This window comes from Ammodytes marinus (genome assembly GCF_949987685.1).
Source record: "Ammodytes marinus genome assembly, chromosome: 15".
NCBI classification, from domain to species: domain Eukaryota; kingdom Metazoa; phylum Chordata; class Actinopteri; order Uranoscopiformes; family Ammodytidae; genus Ammodytes; species Ammodytes marinus.
Genome location: NC_137219.1, coordinates 12,604,737 through 12,630,607, shown reverse-complemented (window position 1 = coordinate 12,630,607; position 25,871 = coordinate 12,604,737). Strand labels below are relative to the sequence as shown.

General features: G+C 40.8%; 3 protein-coding genes across 4 annotated transcripts; all 3 read left to right on the top strand.

The window, feature by feature from the left end:
• Positions 1–1,957: 1,957 nt before the first annotated feature.
• On the top strand, positions 1,958–3,570 carry cga (glycoprotein hormones, alpha polypeptide; the record flags this gene model as incomplete). Its single annotated transcript, XM_080041998.1, has 3 exons — positions 1,958–2,063; positions 2,319–2,503; positions 3,496–3,570. Exons 1-3 carry the CDS (start codon positions 1,970–1,972, stop codon positions 3,568–3,570), a joined length of 354 nt encoding a protein of 117 aa, XP_079898124.1. The 5' UTR covers positions 1,958–1,969.
• Positions 3,571–4,952: 1,382 nt separating this feature from the next.
• On the top strand, positions 4,953–17,672 carry znf292a (zinc finger protein 292a; the record flags this gene model as incomplete). Its single annotated transcript, XM_080042857.1, has 8 exons — positions 4,953–5,102; positions 7,205–7,359; positions 8,236–8,314; positions 8,622–8,757; positions 9,836–10,038; positions 10,128–10,264; positions 10,932–11,073; positions 11,210–17,672. 8 exons carry the CDS (start codon positions 4,953–4,955, stop codon positions 17,306–17,308), a joined length of 7,101 nt encoding a protein of 2,366 aa, XP_079898983.1. The 3' UTR covers positions 17,309–17,672.
• A 1,677-nt stretch (positions 17,673–19,349) lies between these two features.
• orc3 (origin recognition complex, subunit 3) lies at positions 19,350–25,870 on the top strand. Of its 2 annotated transcripts, none has more exons than XM_080042092.1 (20): positions 19,350–19,483; positions 19,609–19,660; positions 19,773–19,870; positions 20,059–20,197; positions 20,337–20,441; positions 20,603–20,775; positions 20,884–21,023; positions 21,187–21,346; positions 21,478–21,591; positions 21,711–21,844; positions 22,031–22,094; positions 22,200–22,316; positions 22,433–22,512; positions 23,636–23,769; positions 24,390–24,481; positions 24,610–24,707; positions 24,823–24,964; positions 25,076–25,192; positions 25,399–25,478; positions 25,637–25,870. In XM_080042092.1, exons 1-20 carry the CDS (start codon positions 19,460–19,462, stop codon positions 25,740–25,742), a joined length of 2,169 nt encoding a protein of 722 aa, XP_079898218.1. In that variant the 5' UTR covers positions 19,350–19,459; the 3' UTR covers positions 25,743–25,870. The 2 variants fall into 2 exon arrangements, with proteins under 2 accessions (XP_079898218.1, XP_079898217.1); XM_080042091.1 differs by having other exon boundaries at positions 24,387–24,481.
• The last annotated feature ends 1 nt before the right edge of the window (position 25,871 follows it).

Here is a 25,871-nt window from a genome sequence, read left to right as displayed (position 1 = left end):
AATGTTTTGGTAGATAGTTATTATCTTAATAATTGAATCAGTTCATCTGGGAGGTAATCCGAGGTTAACTGATCATGTCACGTTCAAGTCCATGGCATGCACAGTGTGTATTGAGTTTATCTAAAAATATTTGAAAATGGGGCTGCCCTCAGTTGCCCATGCACTGTGTGTCTGTAGCCTATTTCAGCCTCATCTGTGGAAAAAAAGATAACTGGACAACAGAGTTATTCTGCTTCGTTCCTCTCACTGCATTTAAATTAATTCATTATATTACAGAAAAATATGTCCCGTAAAAGAAAAAGAGCACCAAACCCATCCCAGAGGACCCTGCATAATATTTTATTTCAAATGTATATTTCTATGGAATTTTTTTTTTCTTAATCTTCCTCTCAAAGTGCACCAGATTCATGCATTTCACTTTAAAAATGTAAAAAAAAATCTCCCGGGGGGGCATACCCCCGGACCCCACTTTGCAGGGTCGTGACCTCGGCTGGCTACTATTTTCACCCAGCTGGACATCAGAGGCAATAATGGAAAGTAGTGTGTATAGTATATAGCTCTGGACTACCACCATCCAGGTTGCCCAGTCCCAAAGCTTTCTATTCAATCAGCTCAGGCTGCCTACAGTTAATACTGCGATTAAGAAAAATAGATACATTATGTTGTATATAATGTATATTATATGTTATTCATAAACATTTTGGAAAAAAAACATGCAAGAATCAAATCTCCCACACAGCAACACTCAAAGTTTATTTGCATACTGTGTTCTACACAATTCACAGTAAATGTGCCAAAAAGCAGACGCAGAGATCATACAAGGGCAAAAAATTTCAGCTTGCGCTCGCATCTTCAGTCTCCCTGTAAAGTGTGCCCACCTAAAATTTCTACAGGCCCACCCAAGTCTGACTTTCTAGAACCGGGCCTGTTTGCACCCCCAGACACTAGCTGGCTCTAAGGGTCCTGTGTTCTGACCCCCAGACTGTGTTTTAATCTAACTGGTTCTATCTGTCATTTGAATGTTAATTATTGAATATGAATTATATGGTGTATTTGATCAGAGTTACTTTCAAGTGTTTAGAAAATGTTTTTCTTAATTGACCAAACCCCATGATTCTGTTACTAGTCCGACATTAGTTTTGGAATATTTGTTTTTCAATCTAGCTGTCAGGATTCTAGCTGTTACAACATGTGTTGTTATGGTAGTTTCAGAGTGGAAAAAGTAAGTGGATCAGTTTACCCCCTTGATCTCTCTGGTCTGTCTCAGTTTACCCCACAAGACAACTTTTTTTTAAAACAATCATATTTTCACTGCCCTTTGTCATGAATAAATTCTGCTAATGCCCTTTTCTAGGAAACATCATTTTAGCTCCTTTAGAGGGGAGCAAATGTAAAAAGTGCCTCACATTACCCGTTCTCCCCTACACTATATTGGAGCACTTATGAGCAAGAAACCGTCTTCCTTCAGCAAAACCAAAATGCAGACGAAAAAAACAAAAAAAAAATAATGACCTTCCCTTTGCTGTGACATAACATAACAATCCCCAGTTACCAAGTAACAAAAACCCAGGGATTAAATGCAGCATCCATAGTCAGAGGGGAAGGATGGTGGAAGTATGTTTTCACTTTCCACTGTTTGTTGTTATCATTTGGTGCTCTCGTGGGGATTTCGAGAAAGGTTACAAGATGGCCAGTAAGTCAGTGAGATCATTGATAAGGTTGATAGGTTTCACTTAATCCAGGAAGTCGTGACGGAGCGACAGGACACGGGTATAAATCGACCTGGGATGAGGCATGAGTCTTCCATAACAACCCATCCTGCACAGAGGCACAATGAAGCGGGAACTCTCTCTCAGCATGGTAAAACGCTATCTCTGGCCACGGCCTTACTCATAATTTGATTTAACAGATTTCTGACTGACCATTTTCTCTTTTCTCTCTGCATTATTAGGTAACTGCTGCGACCACGATGGGCTCAGTGAGATCAGCTGGACTGTCTCTCCTTCTGCTATCTTTACTCATTTACGTTGCCGATTCTTACCCAAACATTGACTTCTCAAACAGTAAGATTCACTAACGTTTTAAGGGCTTTCTCACCCCTCACTATAAAGGCATCTAATAACACTTGGATTATAAATAAAAAATTTAATTTGTTCACACAACCCAATAGAAAATATCTGCTTTTATTCATCTCCATTCACAAAGTTTGTACACCTTGCCTTTTAATCTCATATCTAATATTCCGGGCACTGCATCACAAGGCTTCCGTGATCAACAGTTTTTCGGTTCTGGTTTTACAATTCATGGTCTTCCTATAGTGGGCTGTGAGGAGTGCACCCTGAGAAAGAACAGTGTCTTCTCCAGGGATCGTCCGGTCTACCAGTGCATGGGCTGCTGCTTCTCTAGAGCTTACCCAACACCTCTCAAGGCCATGAAGACCATGACCATCCCGAAAAACATCACCTCGGAGGCAACGTGCTGTGTCGCAAAGCACAGCTATGAGGTACAGGTCCAGACAGGATTCCTGCCAGGCAAACTTACTTCTGCCCAAATTCTGAACATAATATTGTCTTTTAATTTACCTATAGCAGTAGTTACTATTTACGTTGGAGATTAAGATGTTACATAACACGCACGCTTACAATGCATTGTTAAAGATTAAACCATGGTTCTCCACCTTTGTGGCATGTGGCCCAGTACAAAACATCGGTGTCTATGTTGGGCCCCATGCATGTGTCAGATGGTTTTATTTAAGTCATTATATGAGGTCCAAAGAGGTCAAATTATACAATATTTCAGAAAAGAAAACAAAGATTAGAGAATGTTCCCAAAATTAATACAGATTTGTGTAGCAGAACTTGTGTTTTCTTGTTTTGTCTTTGTCCTATTTTCTTATTTCCTAACCCATTAATTTTATCACTAGCCCTCAAATTTATCTAATGACCTCTTAGCTTGGGAACCATCTAACACATGTAATTTATGATGACACATCAATCCCGGGAGCCAATGTTCTGCACAATGAGTACTTAAGCTTTTTCTGTTACTATCCTTTCACTGCTGCTCAAAAGTTGTGTACAAAAAGGCTGTTAGGACATATGCACTGGATTAGATTTACTTTGAAGACTGCTGAAGCCTCACGTTAGCGTCAGACAAACCTAAATATATATTGACGGGGCTCTGTTGCTGTCCAGTATGAACAGGAGGAACTATTAAACCCTGCAAAACCTGCTGCAGTGTTCATATGGGCACTTAAATGTTGTGCACCTCTCCTCTAAGTACATTTAGCTGATATTACTTCTAGAGCTTTAAGAATTACTTTAAATGCAGTAGTAGTACTGTTAGTCCGTTAGTCAAAAGGTGTTCAGAGGTGCACACATTTCGATTCCTCACACTGCTAAAAGAGCATCTGTTCTACTCATCTCATCTACTGCTGTATATTGATGTAACTATGTTAATATATGCTTGTTTCTTCCCCCTCATCTGTTTCTCTTTTAGACTGAGGTGGCCGGCATAAGGGTGAGAAACCATACAGACTGCCACTGCAGTACCTGCTATTTTCACAAGATATGACAGAAATGGAGCCCCTTCTGCAGCTTGTCAACCCTTTGCATTTATTTTATTATTATATTGCAAAAGCTCATCTCTGTTTTGAAAATGTGTGTTAAGATAATAGATAATATTTTTGTAGCTATGTCAGTGTCTGTGATGTGTAGTTAGCTAACATGTTTCCATTGGTTAAACATGTGAGATTAAATGTAGATTGTAAAGCAATTAAAACATGCACCCAGATGTTGCATTTTCATGAATGTGTCTTCAACTGAAATACATTGGATTTGTGGTGTGTGTGTGTGTGTGTTTGTGTGTGTGTGTGTGTGTGTGTGTGTGTGTGTGTGTGTGTGTGTGTGTGTGTGTGTGTGTGTGTGTGAGAGAGAGAGAGAGAGAGAGAGAGAAAAAGAGTAGTTTTTCCATCAAAAATCACAAATCACTTAACTTAAGTTGCTTTGGACAAATGTGTCTGCTAAATGCCGTAAGAATTGTAACATAGGTTAAATTGAAGTTCAGAATGATGGCAGGCTTGTGCCAATACAAACCAAATGTTCCTAATGTAGAATGATATATTTTTTTAATCTCTACAATGCCATCACAATTGAGCACACTCAATCCGCTGATGAAAATTGAAGGATTTGCTCAAAAACACCAGAACAGTTCTATGATTTGGAGAAAATATAATTAAACTGATCCATTTAATTATGGAAATGAGTTTCACCTAATACATTTTTTTGTATTCAAGCACTCCAAGATACTGTAGCACAAATCACAGTAGTGTAAACAGGGGATATTTCTTTGTATGTTTTTTATGCTTCATAAACAAAGATAACCATCACACTTTACGGCACTGATAGAGTGACATGCTGGCTTTTAGATGATTAACCAGACCCAAGAGCCTTGCAGCTGACTTACCACTGTTAGTGAACATCTGTCACAATGAAGGATCCCCGACTTAAGTCACACTGAGTCAGGGATGTTGTTGGAGCTGACCCCAGCGTGCACCCGGACTGCTCTGGAGGGACAAAGAGACAAGAACACTGCAGAGGTTTATTTAAATTTGTGTAACAGATTTTGCTGCATATTGGCGCTTGTTTGTCTGCTGATGCTCATTGCCAGGAAGTCATAGCTGACCTGCCGTCTCATTGCATTGACAGTTTAGCATGTGAGTGCAAAGGGAAATCAAGGAGCCCAATTATGCTGAAATTAGCTCATGAGCAAACATTACACAGAGTGTAAGTTTGTGTCAGTGGGAGGTCATATAATGCTTTGTTGACATCAGGGGGTTATGTGTATGTGGAGCCCCCCTACCCTAATCAAACCCAACCCAACCCCCATGCGTGCGCGTGCGTGTGCGAGTCTGGCGGCGTAACATCTGTGCGTACGCGGTCGTGATTGTTGTGAAGATGGCGGAGGGGGAGACAGAGAAGGAATATGACACACGGAAAGCTATCGAGGAGCTCCGCGATCGGTTCCAGGGTTTGACCACAGCGTTGAAAGAGGGCTCGCAGTCTCCGCTGGAAGCTTCGCTGCGTTTCTGCCAGGAGTTTTGCCAGGTTAGTCCCGTTCTCCTGCAGCTCATCCCCGGCAGCCTGCAGCCCCTCTGGCTTCCTGGCCGAGGATGCGCGTCTACGTTTGCTACAACAATGTAGCTACGGAGCTAGCTGCTCTAAAGCTAGCTGCCTGGCAGTGGGAGATGGGAGAAAAAAAAACTCCACCGTGGTTTTTCAGCCATTCTCTCAACGATGTTTGTCTGTGGCATGAACTTATTTGCAAAGTCTGACCATGCGCGCTGCTAGAAGTCACAGCGGCATATGCGCACTGTGCACGAATTACCCGTATTTTCCAGGCCAGATAGCTAATAGCTGATGAATGCTGCTAGCTGGTATGCAGGGTCCCCCTGTCCTGTGCAGTGGTCATGCTGTGTGCAAAAAAAAAGAAAAAAAAAGGGTTGCTACGTTAGCGATATTTTTGGACGATTTGAATTGATGTGCACATGATTATGTGGTTGCATACCTCTTAGAACATATAATTCAAACGTTTTAACACTGCGTCTCAATGCTTGTTTAGGTTTTAGTTGTAAAAGACGCTACTTTTGTGAAGCTGTTTTATCGCACGGAAAGATCAATGATTTTTTTCCAAGGTGCTAGCCCAGGCCTTGTGCACTAATTAATCCAGCTCACCCATGGACATATAACGGAGATGTTTGTAACGGTGTCATAGCCAGCACCGGCGAAAGATGTAACATTGCTGCCAGTGGTGTAGCAGCCGATCTGCCTGCAGCTGTGCTGAGACTGAGATTTTACAAAAAGGGAAAGTGTGGTAGTGGTCACTGACTCCATTACACATCCTCATTAATTTGCCCTGATCACGTAAATATCAAGCGGGGTCCCTATCACACATCTCACGGATACTGCACGGGATCAGTGGTATTGCACCAAATTAGTGCGAGGTTATTGATTCGTTTTTACTCCCATATCAAACGGCCGCGAGGAATTTATTCAAGTTAAAAGTTATTTGAGGAAAAAAATGGGGGAGGGACAAACATCGGTCTGATGGAGATTCATCTCATAAGAGTAAAACTACAGGAATAATGTTCAATAAGTAGGAAATGGATCTTCGAGTATATAATGTGTGTGTGGAAAGAAATGGAGGGACTTTTCAGAGATGAAGATACAAGGCGTTACTTTAGCTGAGTGAGTGAAAGGAAGAAAAAGGGGGAGGATTAAAAAATGTTTTTTTTCCGCAGGGCCACATAACTTTTGTGCTTTGTTGTCCTAGCTGTCTACATCTTGACTGAATTATGTTATCCGTATTTAATAACATAATAATTTGTTCCAAATCTATTTTTTTTCATCTTTGATAGTTTGTGAGAGTATGACTTTTCTTAAGCTAAAAGTGAGCTGTGGCTTTTTTTTTAATTTTTTAATCAAAGCTCAACCACAAAATCTAACTTAAGTACTAACATTGATTCTAAACAGCTTTCATCTTTGTATGCAGTACTATTACACAGAAGGGGGAGGCTTATTTTTTGCACCTCAGTTTTTTAATGGTCAGCCTCCATGAATATGTAGCGTACACTTTTTCTTTTACTACCAAGGCCAGCATTTGTCCTGGCTTGTATTATTGATAAAGGGACATCACTCGGCAAAATTTGCCTCAATGTAATTACACCTGTATACAACTACTGTGTTGCACTGAGTATAAATAAAGGGACAAAAAATGTGTAATAAACAACGTAAGACTAAAAACAACAAGATTAACCTTTAATAATTTTGAATCTGTGAAATGTCACTAAATAGTGAAAAAGTGTCAAAGTTGTTGTCCCCAAAGTGGTGTTTTATTCAAGAAGTTGCCTAAAGAAATTCAAATGACCATGATATAAGATAAAGAAAAGCAGAAAATCCTTTCATTTAGGTAGAATGAAACTATGTTTACCTGGTGAAGAGGTTTGTTTTTAAATATTTTCAGCGCTAAATAAAGATAGTAGAGACTTATACACTATGTTAGTTCTAACAAACTTGGATTTACATTTTTTCCATGGCACACTTCTGTAGCAGGATGCCCCTTCAACATCACTTTTTTTGCCACTTCCTTAAAGGAAACAAGTGATCCATCAATGGCTTCATTCTAAGTGAAATATTTTTATGTTTCTAAGGTCCTTGTAGAACATGCCGGCCGTTGGAAAACCGATGAGGATCCACTGCCTTTGCTGGAATTCTACACCGTGGCCATCCTCAGCTTTGCTAAGTCCGCTTCCTGTCTCTCCTCCGAATGTGAAAACGTGCCACTCCTACTTGAAAAGTTAGCACTGTGAGTAGACACTGACATTGGTGTGAACAGAAATTGCTTTCCTGGATAATCCTGTAACAGCATATTTATTATGAACTTGACCTGTGTTGCACATTATGAACCGAAATGCAAATGTTTAAATTGTATGTAGGGGAAAGCATCTTCATTAAGTCGTAGTTGTCTTGGATAGTGTTAGGCTGAAAAAAATGGGTTTGAAGTTTCCGATGTGCACATAATATTTCACCTAAGATTAGTTCACTTTGCAGTTCCATGTGTGCTGTTTTGTCTCCTCTTCAGCAATATCACATGAAAAAGGTGCACAATATTAGACTATAAGATCAAAACAAAACACACCCAAATCCCAAAGGAAATTAAGATAAAAAAAAAAGTTTGAAAATCCTAAATAAAACGAAGGATTCGGCTATTCACACAATGTCCTTTTGAAGGAGTTATGAAAGCAAGGTCCTTGAGGCAGTAATACAAAATAGAAATGTAGGCTACCTCTTAGGGAGCTTCGACATATTTGGTATGTGCTGCAGTGCATACACAGAATGAAAAGAATCCGAGGCAACAATTATAAATGTCAAGGAGGAAATTTGATTAATTATTGATTTATTATCACTTATTTTTTTACTGATCTGACCATTCTGAACTGTATTCATTACTAGCATAAAAAGAGCAGGGATGACACCTATATTGATCCATGTACCTAACTTGTCTCACTGCTGCCTCTAACTTCCTGTTAATCATTCTCCATTATATTTCCAAACTGACTTTGCTGCATTACACTTTGTGAACAGTTATTTTTGTATGGTTAACCCTCATTTGTGAAGTGTGTGTATGTGCACAGCATTGACCTAAATGTGGCTTTAACAAATGACTGTGTTGGATCCACAGGAGCTGTGCCGAGCTGCTGCTCTTACTGCCCCAGCATGTCCCTGGTGCCTTATGGGAGGAGTTTCAGTGCTCCATGAAGGTCAGTATTGCCAGGGCTGTTAGGAATGGCTTATCTTTATTGTGATAAGCAATGAAAAGTTGTGCAGTCATTAGAAAGCATTTGGTTTATCTCATCTTTGAAAAGTAATGAAAACATACAAGCTCAATGTTTGAATATGTGCGTTCTTACACACAATCGACATTTTGCTGAAATGTAAACTGTGGAATGGTGACAAACTCATTGCAGTACCATTGTTATAACAGTTATTTCAGGCTCTCGACCGTAGTATGACTCATTTGAGTTTTTAAAGTTTGGTTACTACATATTTGTTTATCTTCTGTTTCAGTTGGCACACAGCCTTTTGCAAGAAAGTGGGAGCACACAGCTTTGCCTGCTCTCAGTTCTGGCGCAGCAGGGTGGCGTCTGGGCCAACACCACACTAAGCAGCATCCTCTCCAACCAAAACCCTCAAACTGAACAAGGTTGGTCTTTCCTGAGGTTTCAAGATGCACTGTACTAACTTTACTAATTAATAACAATTGTAATATCATGATATTCTAATAGGTCAGTGTGTATTATAATAGGCTGTATTGCAGGGCTATTCAATAGGCGGCCCACGGGCCGGATCCCCGCCTTGACTACCGACCGACTTTTTTTTTTTTTTAGTGGTGCACAATTAATGTACTAGCACGTGCGATGTGTGCTTTTGCATGGTCATAACTGCGCGAAAGGCCGCGATCTGCAGTAAATAAATGTGCACATGTGTCTCCAAGCGTTTCTCTATCAGCTGCTCTGTGTATGCAGCTTTGCGGGCGCGATTGTACCGCAGTGTAAGTGTATGGTCCATTATTTGTATTTAGTGTGTCTGCCTAATATTGCACCAGTAGAACTTTGCATGTTTGCACAAAATGTGTACCTTCACATAGCAAACAAAATTGCACAACTGTAAAGTCAGTGTCTATAGTTTTTTTGTATTCAAATAAGCAGTTGTTTATTTCTGTACTGTGCATTGGCATCTTTGACCAAAATACAGCCAAAATTTTCGCCGCGCCTCCCATGACCCTGGACAGTGACCCCTTGACAAACATATTTTGGGGGGGAACACTGTAAGGTGTTGCACTTAGAGTAGCCTACATTTATTTCTATGTTTTTTGATAAGCTGTTGCACTTAGAGTACATTTATTTCTATGTATTTTGATAAGATGTTGAAGAGTTAACCTATTGTGTTTTCCTGAACTGATAAGATTGTTAAACACTTAAACAACAGGCAGCCTATGTTAATCAAATAGGGATTTTTTTTGATAAGCTGGTGAACTCTATTTGATAAAATAAAGACAATATATGCACTCCTATGTTGTTGTAGTTTTACAGTATATGTAGCTATTGATGTGATGCTCATCAATTTTAGGCATTTTTTTCTGGCCCCTCATTTTGGATCATTTCCACCAACCGGCCCCCATTCAAAACTAATTGAATAGCCCTGCTGTATTGTATCTCATCTATATTTTCTCACCTCTGTCTCCGTCTTCTAATTTTTTATTAATCTTATTTGTTTCTTAGTTCACAAGTATCTTGAGTTTGAAGGTCCCACGCTTCTGAACATGAGGATAAAGCACCTAATCAAAGTGGACAGTGTTGATAAAGCTGCTGTTCTTGCAAAGATGTGCTCCGAGTATCCGGGATATGAAGGAAAGGGAAATTTCAAACAAACCTACTTGCTCTGCATCTGCATGACACAAACACAGGAGCAGCTGATGGAAGAGGTAATACTAGGATATCCTAAAAATGCTGTAGAACATTTCATTTTTTTTTACTCTTGTTTACGGATTATTTTCTTCTTTCTTCCTAATAGATTGGGTCAATAGACTGTAAAGATGCGCTTGAAATGATCTGCAACTTGGAGTCAGACGGAGATGAGAAAGGAGCCCTCTGCTTATGTTCTGCTTTTCTCAAGCGACAGCTTCTCCAAGGAGATGTTTATTGTGCCTGGTATGTGTTTCAAGTTTTTATTTATCAATTGTTTGTTGTAAGTTTAAGATGAATTCTCTTGAATACTTACCCTTAACCTAAATCAGGAACAATCATAAAACGGATGTATCATGCAATTCATACCAAGCAATCTCAATAATATACATGTTCAAAAAGATACCCTCACTGTTGAGGGGTATAACAGATTGACTCTGTGCGTTTGAAGCTCTGTGTCTCTGAATAGCTTAGTACTTGAGGGACGATAGGTCAACTGTGAATAAATGAGTAAGAATATAAATGACTTCTCCCTCTTTAATCCACCAGTCAACTTAAAACATTTGGGCATTTTTAGATGTGTGGCTATTGCTAATGTGCACATACTTTTTCCATTTTGAAAAGACCTGCAAAAATTACTATTATTTTGTTACTATTTTGATCCTTTATTAATATTTGTGGCCCTTTTCTAAGCTGAACTTTTTTTTTGAACTTAATGTTTATTGAGCAATTTTAAACAGAAACGAACATTCCAGTTGGTGCAGTATTTATTTTAAATTATTTTAAATCCAGTTACAGTATCTGTTATTCTAAACTTAGATTCTTAGATTTATTTGTATTATATTTTACAAAATTTAATATTTCTGAAGTTGGTTGAGTTGTTTTTAACATTTGTGTCTTTGATGTTTTCCAGGGAGCTCACACTGTTCTGGAGTAAGCTACTCATGCGTTTGGAGTCGTCGGCGGATGCATTTCTTGGGCACAGCAAAAAGATGGCTCTTCTCTGTAGAAGTGTCTGTCATATTCTGTTTCTAATCAAAGTAATCCAAAACGAGGTAAGGGAAAACGGTGTACAAATTTGTAGCTGATAGAAAAATCACACACCACCAGTGACTAATAGGATACTGCATCTGTTAAAGGGGCCTTAAAATCAAATCATTGGCATTTATTTTAAATGTTTTCTTCCCGTAGGTTGGAGAGGTGGGACTTCCAGTGTGTGTGGAAATGTGCATTCAAGCTCTGAAAATGACCTCCAGTGACCACAAGGATAGCAAATCCACCATCTGCAAAACAATTTCCTGCCTCTTGCCAACTGATCTAGAGGTTAAGCGTGCATGCCAGCTGACAGAGTTTCTCCTCCAGCCTACCATTGACTCGTACTATGCTGTGGAGTCACTGTACAACGAACCTGACCAAAAGCCAGAGGAGGATGGGAGTCTACCAGTGCCGAATTCTTTACGCTGCGAGTTACTGCTGGCCTTCAAGACACAGTGGCCTTTTGATCCAGAGTTCTGGGACTGGAAAACACTGAAACGCAACTGCTTGGCACTGATGGGCGAGGAGGCAGCTATTGTGTCATCTATTGACACACTCAACGACACAGATGAACAGGAGGTGGAAAACGCAATTAGCAAACTCCCTGAATACCGAGACCTGGAGGATTTTCTGTTAACCACTACAAATGAACTCAATGAAATCACGGATGAAAAAGAAAAAAACCGAGAGGCTAAAAAACTTCGGGAGCAGGGGTTTGTTTCTGCCAGGTTCAGAAATTGGCGGGCCTACATGCAGTATTGTGTCTTGTGTGACAAGGAGTTCTTGGGTCACAGAATTGTTCGCCATGCTCAGAAGCATTTCAAAGATGGAGTGTATCTTTGTCCAATTTGTGCTGACAGTTTTGAAACTAAGGAGGTTTTAGAGCCACATGTAGCATCACATGTAAAACAATCTTGCAAAGAGAGACTAGCTGCAATGAAAGCTTCTAGGAAGATAACTAAACCACCTCAGTCCCCTAAAAGTCCATCAAAAATGTCAAAAGTTGTTGCTAAGATGAGTCCTGTCAAAATTGAACCTCAAATTGGCAATCAATTGGCATCTCCTGTTAAGATAGAACAAACTACGTCTGACACAAACATAAGTCAAGACTGTTTCTGTCCTGTCAAAAACTGTTCCAAGGCTTTCAAGTTTTTCCGTAACCTCATGGCTCATGTCAGATCTCACAAGGACGACGATGAGGCCATGAGATTTTTAGAAATTCAAAAACAGAAAGTGGTGTGCCAGTATTGCAGACGGCAGTTTGTCAATGTCAGACATCTTAATGATCATTTGCAGATGCACTGTGGAAGCAAACCATACATCTGCATACAGCTGGATTGCAAGGCCAACTTTCACTCCAATTCTGAGCTCCTCATGCATAGAAAAACCCATTCTGAATTTAAAGCCCAGTGCATGTTTCCTAACTGTGGCCAGGTTTTCAGTGAGGCTTACCTGTTGTATGATCACGAGGCTCAGCATTACCTTACATACACCTGCCAAACAGAAAACTGTGGCAAAATATTCTACTCACAGTCTCAATTCCTGTCCCACCAAGTGATTCATAATACAGTAAACAGTGATACAGTAAATAGTTTGTCCATCACAAATCAAAACCCTGCTGTCTTTACAAAAGCAGAGCCACCAATCGAGAGCACTCCGGATATAGAGGGTGCATGTTCTGCAGTTGTCTGCCTTACTACAGATACTTACATGAAGGATGTTTCAATAGCAAACACATCACCAGAGGATGCCGTTACTGTGAGAGTGAAACACTCAATTGCAAGCATGCTGAATTCTGGGGAATTTCCTGAAATGGAGGAACCAGAGAAATGCTACACTCCTTTGATAAACCCCACTCCAACACCAGCTGACATGAAAGCAGGACCAGAGGTTCCTCATGCACATCCTAATATAGATGGGCAAGGGGAGATCTTTCCTGTAAATCCTGTGCCCAGTGCAACAAATATTTTGGCATGTGCACAGCTAGGGGCGCTTAATACTGTACAAGGCAGTGAATTTCCAAAAGCAATTCCACAAATAATTTCTCCAAGTCAAATCAAGACTGAAATTCCTTCTACACTTCAAGGATATCCTTCCAGCATGCCTGCTGTAACTGCTGGCAATGAGGAGAACCTGCATTGCTGCCCATATAATGACTGTACAAGAGCATACAGTACAAACAAAAGTCTGTCTAGACATGTGAAGAAGCAACACCCTGAAATATTCGAAGACTGGAAATTGGCAAAGAAATATAACAAAGTCGCCAAAATTACATCAAAAAAGGGACCCAGTGGGCCAACTTTACCCAGTCAGTCTCAGAACCTGGGGAACAGGCCGTCAAATCATTCAGGAATACTATGCAAAAAACCTGGGATGCAGCCACTGGATTACCCAACAGGATGCTCAACCTCACCTGCCCAGTGTTATCCTGGATCGATGGAGCCAGTGCCTATCACTCCAATGGTGAACCCGACACTGTACCCACCATGGGGAACCCCAAATAATCCCAGCGGAATGATGCAGTCAGACATGTCCCAGTCATGGTCTGCACCTCCCATCAATAACTGCTATCCAGATGCCTTCAACATGACTGATTACCCCTCTCGTAGCTATCCTCAGTGGCAGGCAGACCCTTATCAAACCACAGCATCTCTTCCACCTGATAGAGATAATTCAATGGCAGCTATACAAGGTCCCACCATGTCACACGCTCCTTCAGATTCAAGTTTGATGTCCCAGTATTTGTCCAGTTCACTGATGCTGGACAATGGAGGGCAAATACACAATGGAGGGCATCAGTATGGGCTTATGCATCCAGAGGGCAGTGGAGATGGCGTCGATGTGAGAAAAAGCAATACGAGCATGAAAGGCCAGTTGGATAATGGAAACAGTATCTCAACAATTGACAGCCTCCCTGAAAGTAGTTACACTCCATATGCTCAGAGTGAAAACTCTTGTACTCAAGGCTCATCAGTGGATATCCCCATGAAATGTCTGAGCCCAGAGGCCCGAGTTACAATAAAAGCTGCAAATGAAATAATTAAAATGGAGGATACTTCCACTCCTGGTTATGAACAGATGGGCAACTCTGTGGATGGCATGCTCAGTCCACACAGTGTCACTCAGACAGATTTCCCTTACGATGAGGACTGTGCTAATGCAGAATCTGAGGCCAACCCCTCAGATGAAAAGGGTGGTGACCCAGACATGCCAAAAGGAAAACGAAGCAGATTGAGCAAGCGAACCAAATGGCCAGCCATCATCAAGGATGGCAAGGTCATCTGCAGGAGATGCTTCAGAGAGTTTACGAGCACCAAGTCTCTAGGAGGTCACTTATCTAAACGCTCACAGTGCAGGCCTGTAGATGAGATTGACCTAACAGCAGATCTGCCATCATCTTTTCTTGATTTTCTCAATGACCCCAGTGTCCCAGACACTAACGGAGCAATATTCATGTCAAATGGGGATTTATCACAGGAATCTTGTAGCTTGACCACTTTGACTTCACCCATGGTGTTGAAACAGGAGCCACAAAATACCAATATAATGGACTTTTCAAACTCCCTATCTGTTGCCCCTGAAAACCAGCAAGAGAAGGCAGAAGAGTTGGCAAATCCAGCCCTCGCTGCACCTTATCAACAGGATCACTTGATGGAAATTTCCCATGCCTTTCAAAGGCTGGATTTGATTGAGGCTGCACAAGAGAAGATGCGGAGTGCTCTATCTTTAGAGCAAAATCGTGATAAAGCCCCTGACATTGAAAAAAGTAAGATACTCAGTAAAAGTGATGACAAGGCCACTGAAAAGGTACCCAAACCATTTAAATGTGACCAGGATGACTGTGAGTACTCATTTATGACAAAGGAGGCTCTATTCAAACACTTAAGTAAAATGCATGATTACTCTAATGATATGATAGAAGAATTAAAAAGAACCCCATCCAAACTGTCTCCATATCCATGTCAGATTTGCCCCAAAACATTCACAAGAACGACAGGTTTGAGAATTCACTATGAGAAAGTTCATCGGTTGTCAAAGGCAGAAATGCAGAAGCTAAGGATCAGTGCTCGAAACAGGCGTGCATTTAGGCTTAAGAAAGAGGACACGTGTATTAGCCGTGTAACCACTGATGCTAATACCAGTCACATAGCAAGATCTACAGTGGAATTACCAGCTATAAAACAAGAACCGCTTGATATTGCAATTGCACCGCAAACAGACTATGAGATCAATCCAGAAGTTCTTCAAATCACTTCACCAGTAGATTATGTTAAACAGGGCTTCACACCGGAAGTATCAACTGTTACACGCCTACCATCACCTCAGAACTATTTGACTGATAGGTCGCATGGCGAGGAGGCCCAATCGGTTTATGAAAAAAACCCAGAGCAACTTAGAGTGGAAGTTTTAAACAAGAGTCCAGATGTGAAAATGAAATCCACTTTACAGGAGAAACTCAGTCCGGTTGCAAGAGCAAAGGAGCAACAACGACGATCTGATGCAGCATTAGGCAAAGTAAAAGAGCCAAAGTCCAGCTCTCCCACTGCATCTGCTTCATCTTCCCCAGAGAAACCAAGCAGCTCCAAAAACACACCATCAAAGGATGACTCCCATAGGAGAGAGAAATCTCAGAAAAGATTGAGCCTCAAAATGTGTGACACAGACAACGCCTTCAGTCCATATAGACCATATCGCTGTGTTCACGAAGGATGCACTGCTGCATTCACCATCCAGCAAAATTTGATTCTCCATTACAGGGCCATGCATCAGGCGTCTCTGCCCCCCAGCAAACTGGAGACTGACATTGAAAAGCCTAGTGTTAACAATGGACAAGAGAGCGAACAGAGCATTAGTAATGATAATGAAGTCAGGTGTCAAGTGAAAGACTGTTCAAGGGTGTTCATGGGAATCACAGGGTTAGTGCAGCATTACCTTTTACTTCACAAGTTTTCCCGTGACAAAGCCACCTCTATGATGGCATGTATGAACATAGAGACTTTCAACTGTGACCGCCCAGAGTGTGCTCTTCCCTTCAACTGTGTGGAAAAGTACATCGAGCACATTAAGAATTTCCATAAGGAAATCGCCATCTCTGAGAGCGGCTCAGTTGATCTAACTTACAAGTGTGAGTTTGAAGGATGCGACCGTGTTTACACTACAAAATCAAATCTCCTCCGCCACCTGATAAAAAAGCACGAATATGTTTATGATCCTAAAATAACTGACGGAAGAAGGACTAAATCAATAGGGCTCTTCCCAGGGATGAGCAATGGGAAAGAGAATGTGGAGAACAAATTCAAAATGAAGAAAAAAAACACTAAAAAGAAAGATGGGAAGTCCATTGAACACTGGACTAGTTTTGGAAAGCCTACACTAAAATCTCATGATGACGCATCAGCCATGTGCACCAAGAAGTTTTCCTTGCAGTACCCATGCATGATAATAGGCTGTGATGCAGTGGAGCGGGCTGAAAGAAGTATATTCAAGCATTACACCACTCATGGCCTCACAGAAAGATACATTGAAGACCAGAGGAGCCAGTTCATTTTTTGCAAAAAGTACTCACGCGCCAGATTCAAAGATACAAACAAATCAGAGGGTGCGTCAACCTCATCTTCTGAGGAGACGGAGCCCGATGACGCGGAAAAGACCACTGATCTTTTGGATAGAATAGGTCAAGAAGACAGCAAGCTGTCCAACGATGATAGTGCAGAATCTCAAGCTTCCACTGGGACGGAAGGAGGACCTAAAAGAGGTCGCCCCAAAAAACTTTCAAATCCTAAACCAGCTTGTCCAGTGAGGATACAGACCCTTAGGACTCGTTCAGCTGTTAACAGTTCAAGAGAGAACTCAAATCCTGGTACCCCTACAGCCCAAGAACAACGTGACGATGGGGTTATGCCAGGGGCTTTCAAGCCTTTGGGACTTGAGGATTCCTTCCTTAAGTTTTTGGAAACCGCAGAGTCAACCCAATCTTCCAAACGCAAATCCAATGACAAATCTGGTGCTGAGCTGCCATCCAAAAGACAGCAAACACACAAACAGAAATCTGCAATGAAAAGTAAAATAACTGATGAATTGAGAGGCTGTGGAAATCTTGTGGACTTCAGAAATCCCCTTAATCTCAAATCAGTGAGCAATGTCAAAATTGTCATGGATAAAACTTTCTCTGACGGTGCTGATCTTTTGCTAAAGCAGCTACAAGACATGAGGCCCATAGTCATAATAAAAAAGTGGCTTTATAGTGGATCATAGCCCAACATTTTGTCATTTCAAATCGATCTCACTCAGGATTTGAGAAGTTATGCTGCAAAATGATTTGTTTGATAATGCATCAGATTTCCAACTGATAACAGTGATGCTCACAGTTAATGATAAAATGGCCTATTTTGTACTTTATGAAAAAATGTCTTGGATGATTTTAAGTATGTATGTTAGTTATAATAACCAGGTAATCTATAGGGCATAGATTTTAGAAACATGTTTGTATTTATGCTTAGTACTAAAGATGTTTTTTTTCTTTTGCTAAATGGAGACTTTTAAAGAAAAACAATGTTTTTATATATCCCTATGGGATTTCAAGTTCTGTTTGTATTTATTTTATCCTTTTTCAACACTAGTAGACCTATCTGTAATATTTACATGTCTTCCACAAAGTGTTAAATAAAATGTTACTGGATCTTTTTGTAACATATTGTCTGCAGATATTTTTTGTGTAGCATATCTCACGTATTCAGTTTAAAGTAATTGTGTTATTCAGGCTTCCTAGATTCATGCACTTTGCTATTTCCTAACATGAAACAATTACTAATGAACTGCTGAGTGATACAGTTAATTTCCAAAATGGATAATAGACCTACAATTAACAGCTTGTCAACAGAAATTATAAGAAATTAGAGCAAGATCATTTTAATCAAAATGTCAGCTGATTCTCTATCAACACAGATTACACATTAACTGGACTCAATTTGAATGTAAATAAATACAATGTTTTTGTATAATTTTCTGCAGCAGTCTAGCTGATAGCATAGCAATGTTCCCACAATTCAGTAGGCTATTATGTTAACCACACACGTTTACTTTTTTGGTTTTATGTTGTGCGGGACTTATTTTCCCAGGGCTTTTCGTTTAACTCCATGCCATGTTCCAATGTATGTCACTGTCACTCTTAAGTAATGTTTTCTATCGATTTAGGCACTCTCTGGGCACATGCCAATTATGATGGTCCTCCTCAACATCAAACCGGTTTGTGACTATTGGCTGCCACTAAAATCTTCCCCCCTTGGTTTCCTGGCACAATCTTTTCTTACATCTTCTGACTGGTAATGACAGTAAAGGGACTGAACTTGTAGCTGGTACGCTCAAACACACTAAAACAAAACATATTCATAAACAATGGTCTTTGAAGTACAAATTGTGTGTGAATTACTGGGAAGCTCAACTCTTGACTCCAGGAACTTGAATATTGGGTATGGTGGTACTCAGACTGTAGCCTACTGTTCAAAATGGTGAGCTGGGACAAATTTAACCAGGTAGGGACGGAAGAAGTTACGAGGGAACCCACAGTCCCCGTACTGCATATTTTTATTATGTATTAAAATATAGAGCTGGGAAACATAGGACCCTCTTTTTTCACATTCCCATATAGCTATATTGCTGGAAACAGGGATTAACCCGTCTTCTTTGTACATTTTAGGGTTAAAAATAAAGCTGAATATTAAACCAAATACACTTTATTTATATAGCAATTTTCATACACAAAAAGGTAGCAACAATTGTTTTACATAGCCTTATAAAACAAAAGCCATTAAAGGCTTGTATAAACAAAGAAGTAAAATTAGACTATACCATAAATAACCTAACAAGGCCTAAATAGATACAAAATAAACTTGACATACAGTGATGTAAAGGATTGAAGTTTAGTTAATACTACCTTCCTTCCACTAGGCTATTATTTATCTTGCAGTTGCACATTAAGTAGATTATGCTTGCAAATTGCCATGTATGAGTGTGAAGACTGAACAGAGAGTCCCCAACCACAGGGAAACCAGGGATGCTAGACGGGACGGGGTGTGTTCAAGATAAACAATGTCGATTAAAATTGCAGAGAAGAATAATTAAAACGTAATTAAAAACTTTAGGGTGGCGTGAGCTAGCGTAAAATGGTTATGACAGTCAATGCATTTCATCATGCCAATTAAGTTAAAAAGTTGAGAATGCCATAAACAAACATGAAACAAACCCGCGTGACCGTTTGTTAGCTGGACACAACCTCTTCCGTAAACGTCACACCGGCGGGAAGTAGCAGCCACTTGTAAAGCAAAGCACGAGCAACATTTAAAACAGATACTTTACCTTTAAAAGGACTAAAGCATCCCAGATATAGAGCCGCTGTTTACTGCTGAGATGTCTACTTCATCTGTGTCAAAGGTAACGAAACGTTATACTGCATGAAACCATGAAACTACAACGTGCCACAACATGGCCACATCAGCGTTTGGTCTTTGTTTATAGTTGACAGCCACAGTTTGTAACTAATTGCGTTCATATTTCAGGGCTGCTTTGTTTTCAAGCCGAGTGCTAAGAAGAAAAAGCCACTCAGTTTGGGTGAGTTGTGTTCATGTTTGCAGTAGAGTATCCTCGCCTAGCTCTGTGAGCTGTCAGATGAATTGAGATGCCCTGAATCACATAAACTCTCTTTCTGCTATTTTTTCCACAGAGGATCATTTCATCCATGGTTGTGAAGGTGCTGAGAACAGTGACATACAATTCAAACTATGTCAAGTTCTATGGGACAAAATTAAAGCAGACACAGAGGTAAGAGCAGTTATTCAACAACATCTAAAACGGACTTAATATGAAAAGTAGGCAAAATGGACCTGAATCCACTCAGAAAATGTGTTTGTTTCATATCCTAGAACCTTGGCAACAGGTATAGGGTCTTATGTATAGTTTATTTTGAATTTGAGTTTTACATAATTTTTTGTTTGTGCTGTGTGTGTAAGGTTTTACAGGATGAACTCAACAGAAAGATCTTGGATAGCCTGCTGGACTTCACCAGGAAGTGTTCCTCCACTCGCCAACACAGCGACTGGGCATCACAGATGAGGGCCAGTGAGATTCCCACAGCGGCACTTGTGCTTGGTATGTTATTGATGAGGCAGTAACATTTGACAGTGGCTGTCCAAGCAATTTATTCGTCAGTCTTGTGGTATGCTTTTTTGAATGTTTTTTTTTTTTTTTTAAATGCCTAATCTATACAAAATGTTTACATCCTCCATAGGTGTGAATGTCCCGGACCATGACATGACCTTCCAGAGTCTGTCTGACCTGCTCCAGCAGTCTGTAAGCCCTCATGTGGCCTCTTTACAGGCCAAAGAGTGTGGAGGTAAGGGACTCCAAAGAGGGTTTTGCCTTTTGACTTTGAACAACTTGAATAAACTTGTCTTTCAGAGTCATAATGGTAGTGGCCTAGTAATTATTTTCTCACGTACACTAAATACAGTTTGTGCATTTGACGCTCTTATATTGTCTCCTATATATCTCCAGCATTGAAGCATTTGATGAAGAAAGTCCTGGAGCGGCTGATGGGTTCTGTTGTGACCATGGACGATGATGATGAGGAAGAGGAGGAGGAGGCTCAGTGGACCAGTGCTCAGCTCCACAAGAGTGTGCACTGCTCCCTGAGTACACTCTGTGATTGGTACAGTTCAAAAACAAAGGTGGGACAATAAAAGCATAGCTACTGTGCACTTTAGATTTTCAATTAGGCGCTTTTATAAAAAATGTGATCGCTTTAACTTGAATATTTTTTTTTATGTGTGTTTCAGAAATCCAGCTCTGGCACTCCTGGAAAAAAGCGTAATTCTCCCATCAGCGATAATCCTCAGCGGCCTCCCGTCGTTATTATTTTCCAAGATTTGGAAGCTTTCAACCCCAAAGTTCTTCAGGACTTCATACTCATCTGCAGGTAACTTTAAAACAACTCTTTAAGTTGAACAATTGACCTGCTTAGCTAATGAGAGAGTTTACCCATCTCCCATCTTGATAAAATGGCTAAATTGTCCATGAAAAAGTATAGATTCAGTTGTGTTAAAACAGTGTCACTGGGAACATGTTCTCTATCTTCACAGCCGGTACATTGAAAATCTACCGCTGATGTTCATCTTTGGTATCGCCACATCACCCAGCACCATCCAACACATGCTGCCCCACTCGGTGTCCTCGCTGCTGTGTATAGAGCTCTTCCAGTCGCTCTCCTGTACGCAGCACCTGGCCACAGTCATAGACAAGGTAATTTCATTCTTGGGTGTTTGTCGAAATTTGAATCGCAATTTTAAGTGTAAAGTACTGTCTTCACGTTGCTTCTGTGTCTGCTTTTCAAATGAAAACCCAGGAAATTAATTGTATTGTTTGCCTTCCAGCTGATCTTGACGCCTCAGTTCCCTTTTAAGATCAACGGAAAAGTGATGCAGGTGATGATGAGCATCTTCCTCTACCACGACTTCTCAGTGAGAAACTTCATCAAGGGCATTCAGGTAAAGAGTAGCTTTCTAAATACTCGTTATCCCTACTGTCCCATTGTCTCTCTTTGTCGGTAGATTTTATTCCGACATGTGGTTCACACAATCTTTCTGCTTTTTTGTCTCGGGTGTAGCTGGCCCTGCTGGAGCACTTTCACTCTCAGCCTCTCAGTGTGCTGTGCTGTAGGAAGAAGGAGGCTCTGCTTAATGTGATGCAGCTCAGCCATTGCGACTTGGAGAGGATCAGGCAGCTGCCGTCCTTCAATAGGTACACTCACACACAATTTCAGTCCTCTTCTCTTCTTAGAATCATCCCATACTCCTAAGTAGATAAGATGTCAGACCAAACACAAAACTGGGTAAATATAAAATGGCTGGGCGTACTGCTTGGTACACTTTTTAAAATGTGACTCCAAAACGCCTCCAAGTCGAGTTATACATGTGTTGTTCCCAGGTATGTAGAGAAGCAGGAACTTCAGGAACAAGTGAATCTGTCGACGGATGACGCTCATTTAAAGGTACATTCTTTGTTTTGTCTCCACACTTTACCCAATAACTCTTATAGTGCACTGTTCCTGGACAGAATCTGATGCTTTAGGGTTTTTCTTTTTGGTTATTCATAGGAGGTTTGTCAGAAGCTGATAAAGGACCTTCGTAAATACCACAAGAACTACTATCCTGTCCTAAGGTGTCTCCACACTCTCACCTCATCATTACCCCGTTACCCCCTTGGAAAACAGGCGAGAAAAGATGGCTTCTTAATCCCACAACACAGCATCTTGAAAACACTTTCTTATGGTGTTTAAGTCATTAAGTAAAAATGTTTATGTAACACTGATTGATCTGTGTGTCCCAGGTCAGGGAGCTTCATTTAATATGTCTGGAGAAGAATGTGTGTGAGAATGAGGATTACCAGTCGGCCATGAAGCTCCTGAAGTAAGTCTGTATATTTTACTCAAGTGTCACCGAGTGGATGAAATAATCATAGTCTTAAAATACCTGAGAGACACTGTTCGTAGATCCTCCTTGACTCTCCATTAAAGTAATATGCTGTAATTTGTAAGTTTTTTCTTATATTTACAGTTTGTATCACCAGTTGCCACATCGTCAGCAAAATGTAGTGGATTGTTGTTCCTTCTAGTGGTTAAAATGAAATGCTGTTAATGTAGACTTAAAGGTGGAGTCAGTGATTCTCGAGAAAGCTTTATGTCAACATCACTGAATATCTCCTCACGATTCACACAAGAGTGCACACATAGAACAGACTTGGATTGGATCGTGAGGAGATATTCTAGCCTCGAAATCCAGACCTGCCGCTAGGCTCTGGCAAATTAAATGTGCTATGCCTGTTGGTCTGGACACTGTCCATTGAAGCTCATTAAATATGTCAAGAAATCCTGAGATACGTTTCAATTGGTTCTATCTGATATGGGCGGGCCAGAGCCCTATGTATGGTGCTCAGGGGCGGACGTAACCGGATGACAGTGCTGTGCGTGCGCAGTCGAAGACGTGATTGTAAACATCAAAGATGGCTGCGGATATGTTGTTTGAGTTTGAGACAGCTTTGGCCCGGACCCTTTACAATTTGGAAGACGGCACTCAAATCTTTCATTAGCAAGTAAGAGGAATGTTCTGTTTTGCCGACCGACCACGGCAAAAGTTTAATTAAACAGTTAATCCCCTCTGGTCGCTAAACGAACAGGGCTTAATATGTCACCTTGTTCATTGCTCTGATTGGTTGTAGTGCTATCCAATTGCGTGCAGTGGCATTTGAAATGCACGAGTAGGAGCCGCCCCTTGAGTTGGGAATTACTATTGATCGTGGCCAGACCCTCTATCGTTTTAGATATGGGTCTGGATTTCCAGGCTAGAGATATTCACCAATTTTGACCAAAAAAAATTGTCTAGAATTGCTGACCTTTGATAGTATAAACAAATGCAGTCTGACACTGGATTTCTAAAGCGCATCAGTTCCCCTGAATAAAGCAGAGTTTAGTCAACCAGTCCTAAATCAGCCACTTGGTGTGCCGCTGTGCCATTAACTGTGGTGTCCCTCCAGGATGCTGGCTAAAGAGGAGCTCATCGCTTCCCTACAGAGGTGTGTGGAGATCCTGCAGCCCGCCAAGTCAAAGAAGATGAAGAAGGCTCTCGTCCAACTGGAAGAACTGCTTGCCCAATTCAAGCAGCTGGACAGTAAGTACTGACAAGTGAGGTAGAGCGCCCACATGATGTCATTATCTGCTTATAAAGGCATATAGGCATGCATGGCACAAGGATGTTTCCTCTCCTGGTGCTAAGGAGAGGGCCGGCCTAAGAAAAAAGTCAAGTTTCATGACATCAGTTACTTAATCCAGACTCTGGATTAAACTGCATGGGCCGCACTCCGTACATCCAACCATCCATGGTTAGCTCTTCGAGCGCACTGGGCCGGGATAAGATGTGGAACGACAAATCCTACATTCAAATAGTCCTCGCCTCGGGAAATCCCACATTGCAGATTTGAGAAGTTGTTACTACTTTGATGTTTATTAACTTTTAAGAAGTACGATGTAAACAACATGGATGGTACAAACAAAGACTATGTTTTTTGTTTTGTTTTGTATTTCATTTTTTAGATTGTTTATTTCAATACGCTAAGGAATTATTTCCCCCCTGTATATTCTAAATGAAACCTGAAGAGGCTGAACCGAGGTTACCCAGATTTGTGACGTGGCTAATAGCCCCAGTACAGCACTGTCATTGCATATAGGCAGTGTACACTGTATAATGCATCTGGATACTTCTTCAAATTATTGTCTTGTTTTTAACAGCAGTTGCTGCAGAAACCCTGCCCTGTGTGGAAGAGAGCATCACCTCGCCGGTGAAAAATCTCCAAAAGAAAACAGATCTGTTCCAGCTGCAGAAGGTTTTTTTTTTGGTTGTCTGTATGTTTTATAAATAATGTGATTATCAAAGTAGCTGTGAATAGATCCTACACCTTGCATATGTGTTATATTGTCGTACTTTGATTCATAAATTGTCTCCATATTCTAGACGCTGCTTGAGATGAACGAGTCTCGCAGATCCAAGAAACTGAGTCCGTTCGAGGTTTTGCGAAAGGAAGCCCTCGAGTTTATCGAAGGCTTAGTGAAGTACGACATCTCGCTCTCCTGGAAATGTGCTGCAACAGTTTGATACAGTTAAAAGTGTGTTAATGTGGAAGAAATTCTTCTTCGGTTAACATCTCTCTCTCACTCTCCCATCAAGGAGTCACCTGTCTCCACCAGATTCTCAGACCCTTTACGAAGTCTGCTACTACAGCTCCTCTGCTACTGTGCGACGCCACCTCAACGCAGCCCCTCGCACCTCCATTCAGGCTGCCCTCAGCAGTCCCTACTACTATCTTCAGGTACATCTGGCTACATGAATGAACATTTGTACAGTGAAGTCCAAACAATGTTATCATCCTAAATCTTTGGAGAGAGAAATGTGTGTAAAGTCCTCTTCCTGACTCTTGTAGAACCAAAGCCTAAAGACTGAGGATGGGACTGTCTCTAACTCTGCTCCTGATATCTGCATTGCGTACAAACTCCACCTAGAGTGCGGCAGGCTGATCAACCTCTACGACTGGCTAGAAGTGAGTTCACTTTATATATTGAATTGTTTGGTATAAGGGTATACATGTACGCCACTTTTCCCCATAACCTTTGGAAGGTAAGAAGTTTGTTTTTCATCTTTAGAGGAGGCTTTATTGATTCTGAGAAGCAGTCACATTATTGATCTGAAAATCAAAAATTGTCTCACACTCACAGTAGACCGGATACTGACTTTTTTTTTTTTCAGGCTTATGCCACTGTGGTTTCTTCTGCTGAAGGCAACGATCCAGGTTCTGACAATGTCGGGAAAGTGGATGAAGTCAAACAGTATCCTTCTTTATTTACAAACTACTACATTCTATTTAGAGTGTTGAAAACAGATAATTGCAAAGTATCATGACAGATGAAATGACAATTAAAGATAAAAAAACTAGCAATTTTTTCCTCCACAAATAAGTGACATTTTTCCTCAGCTTGTTCTCTAGTGCTCGTTTCATCCAAGCTGTGTCCGAGCTCGAATTTTTGGGCTTCATCAAGTCCACCAAGCAGAAGACTGACCATGTGGCTCGACTAACCTGGGGTGGCTGCTGACCCAACAGTCGAGGAAATGTTTTTACTTTGTTCATGTGTCTGCCGTCTCCCTTCATTCAAGCTCTTAAATCAAATTGGACATGGATTTATATTTTGTACTGTTAATTTTCCCCTTCAATAAAATGTGAG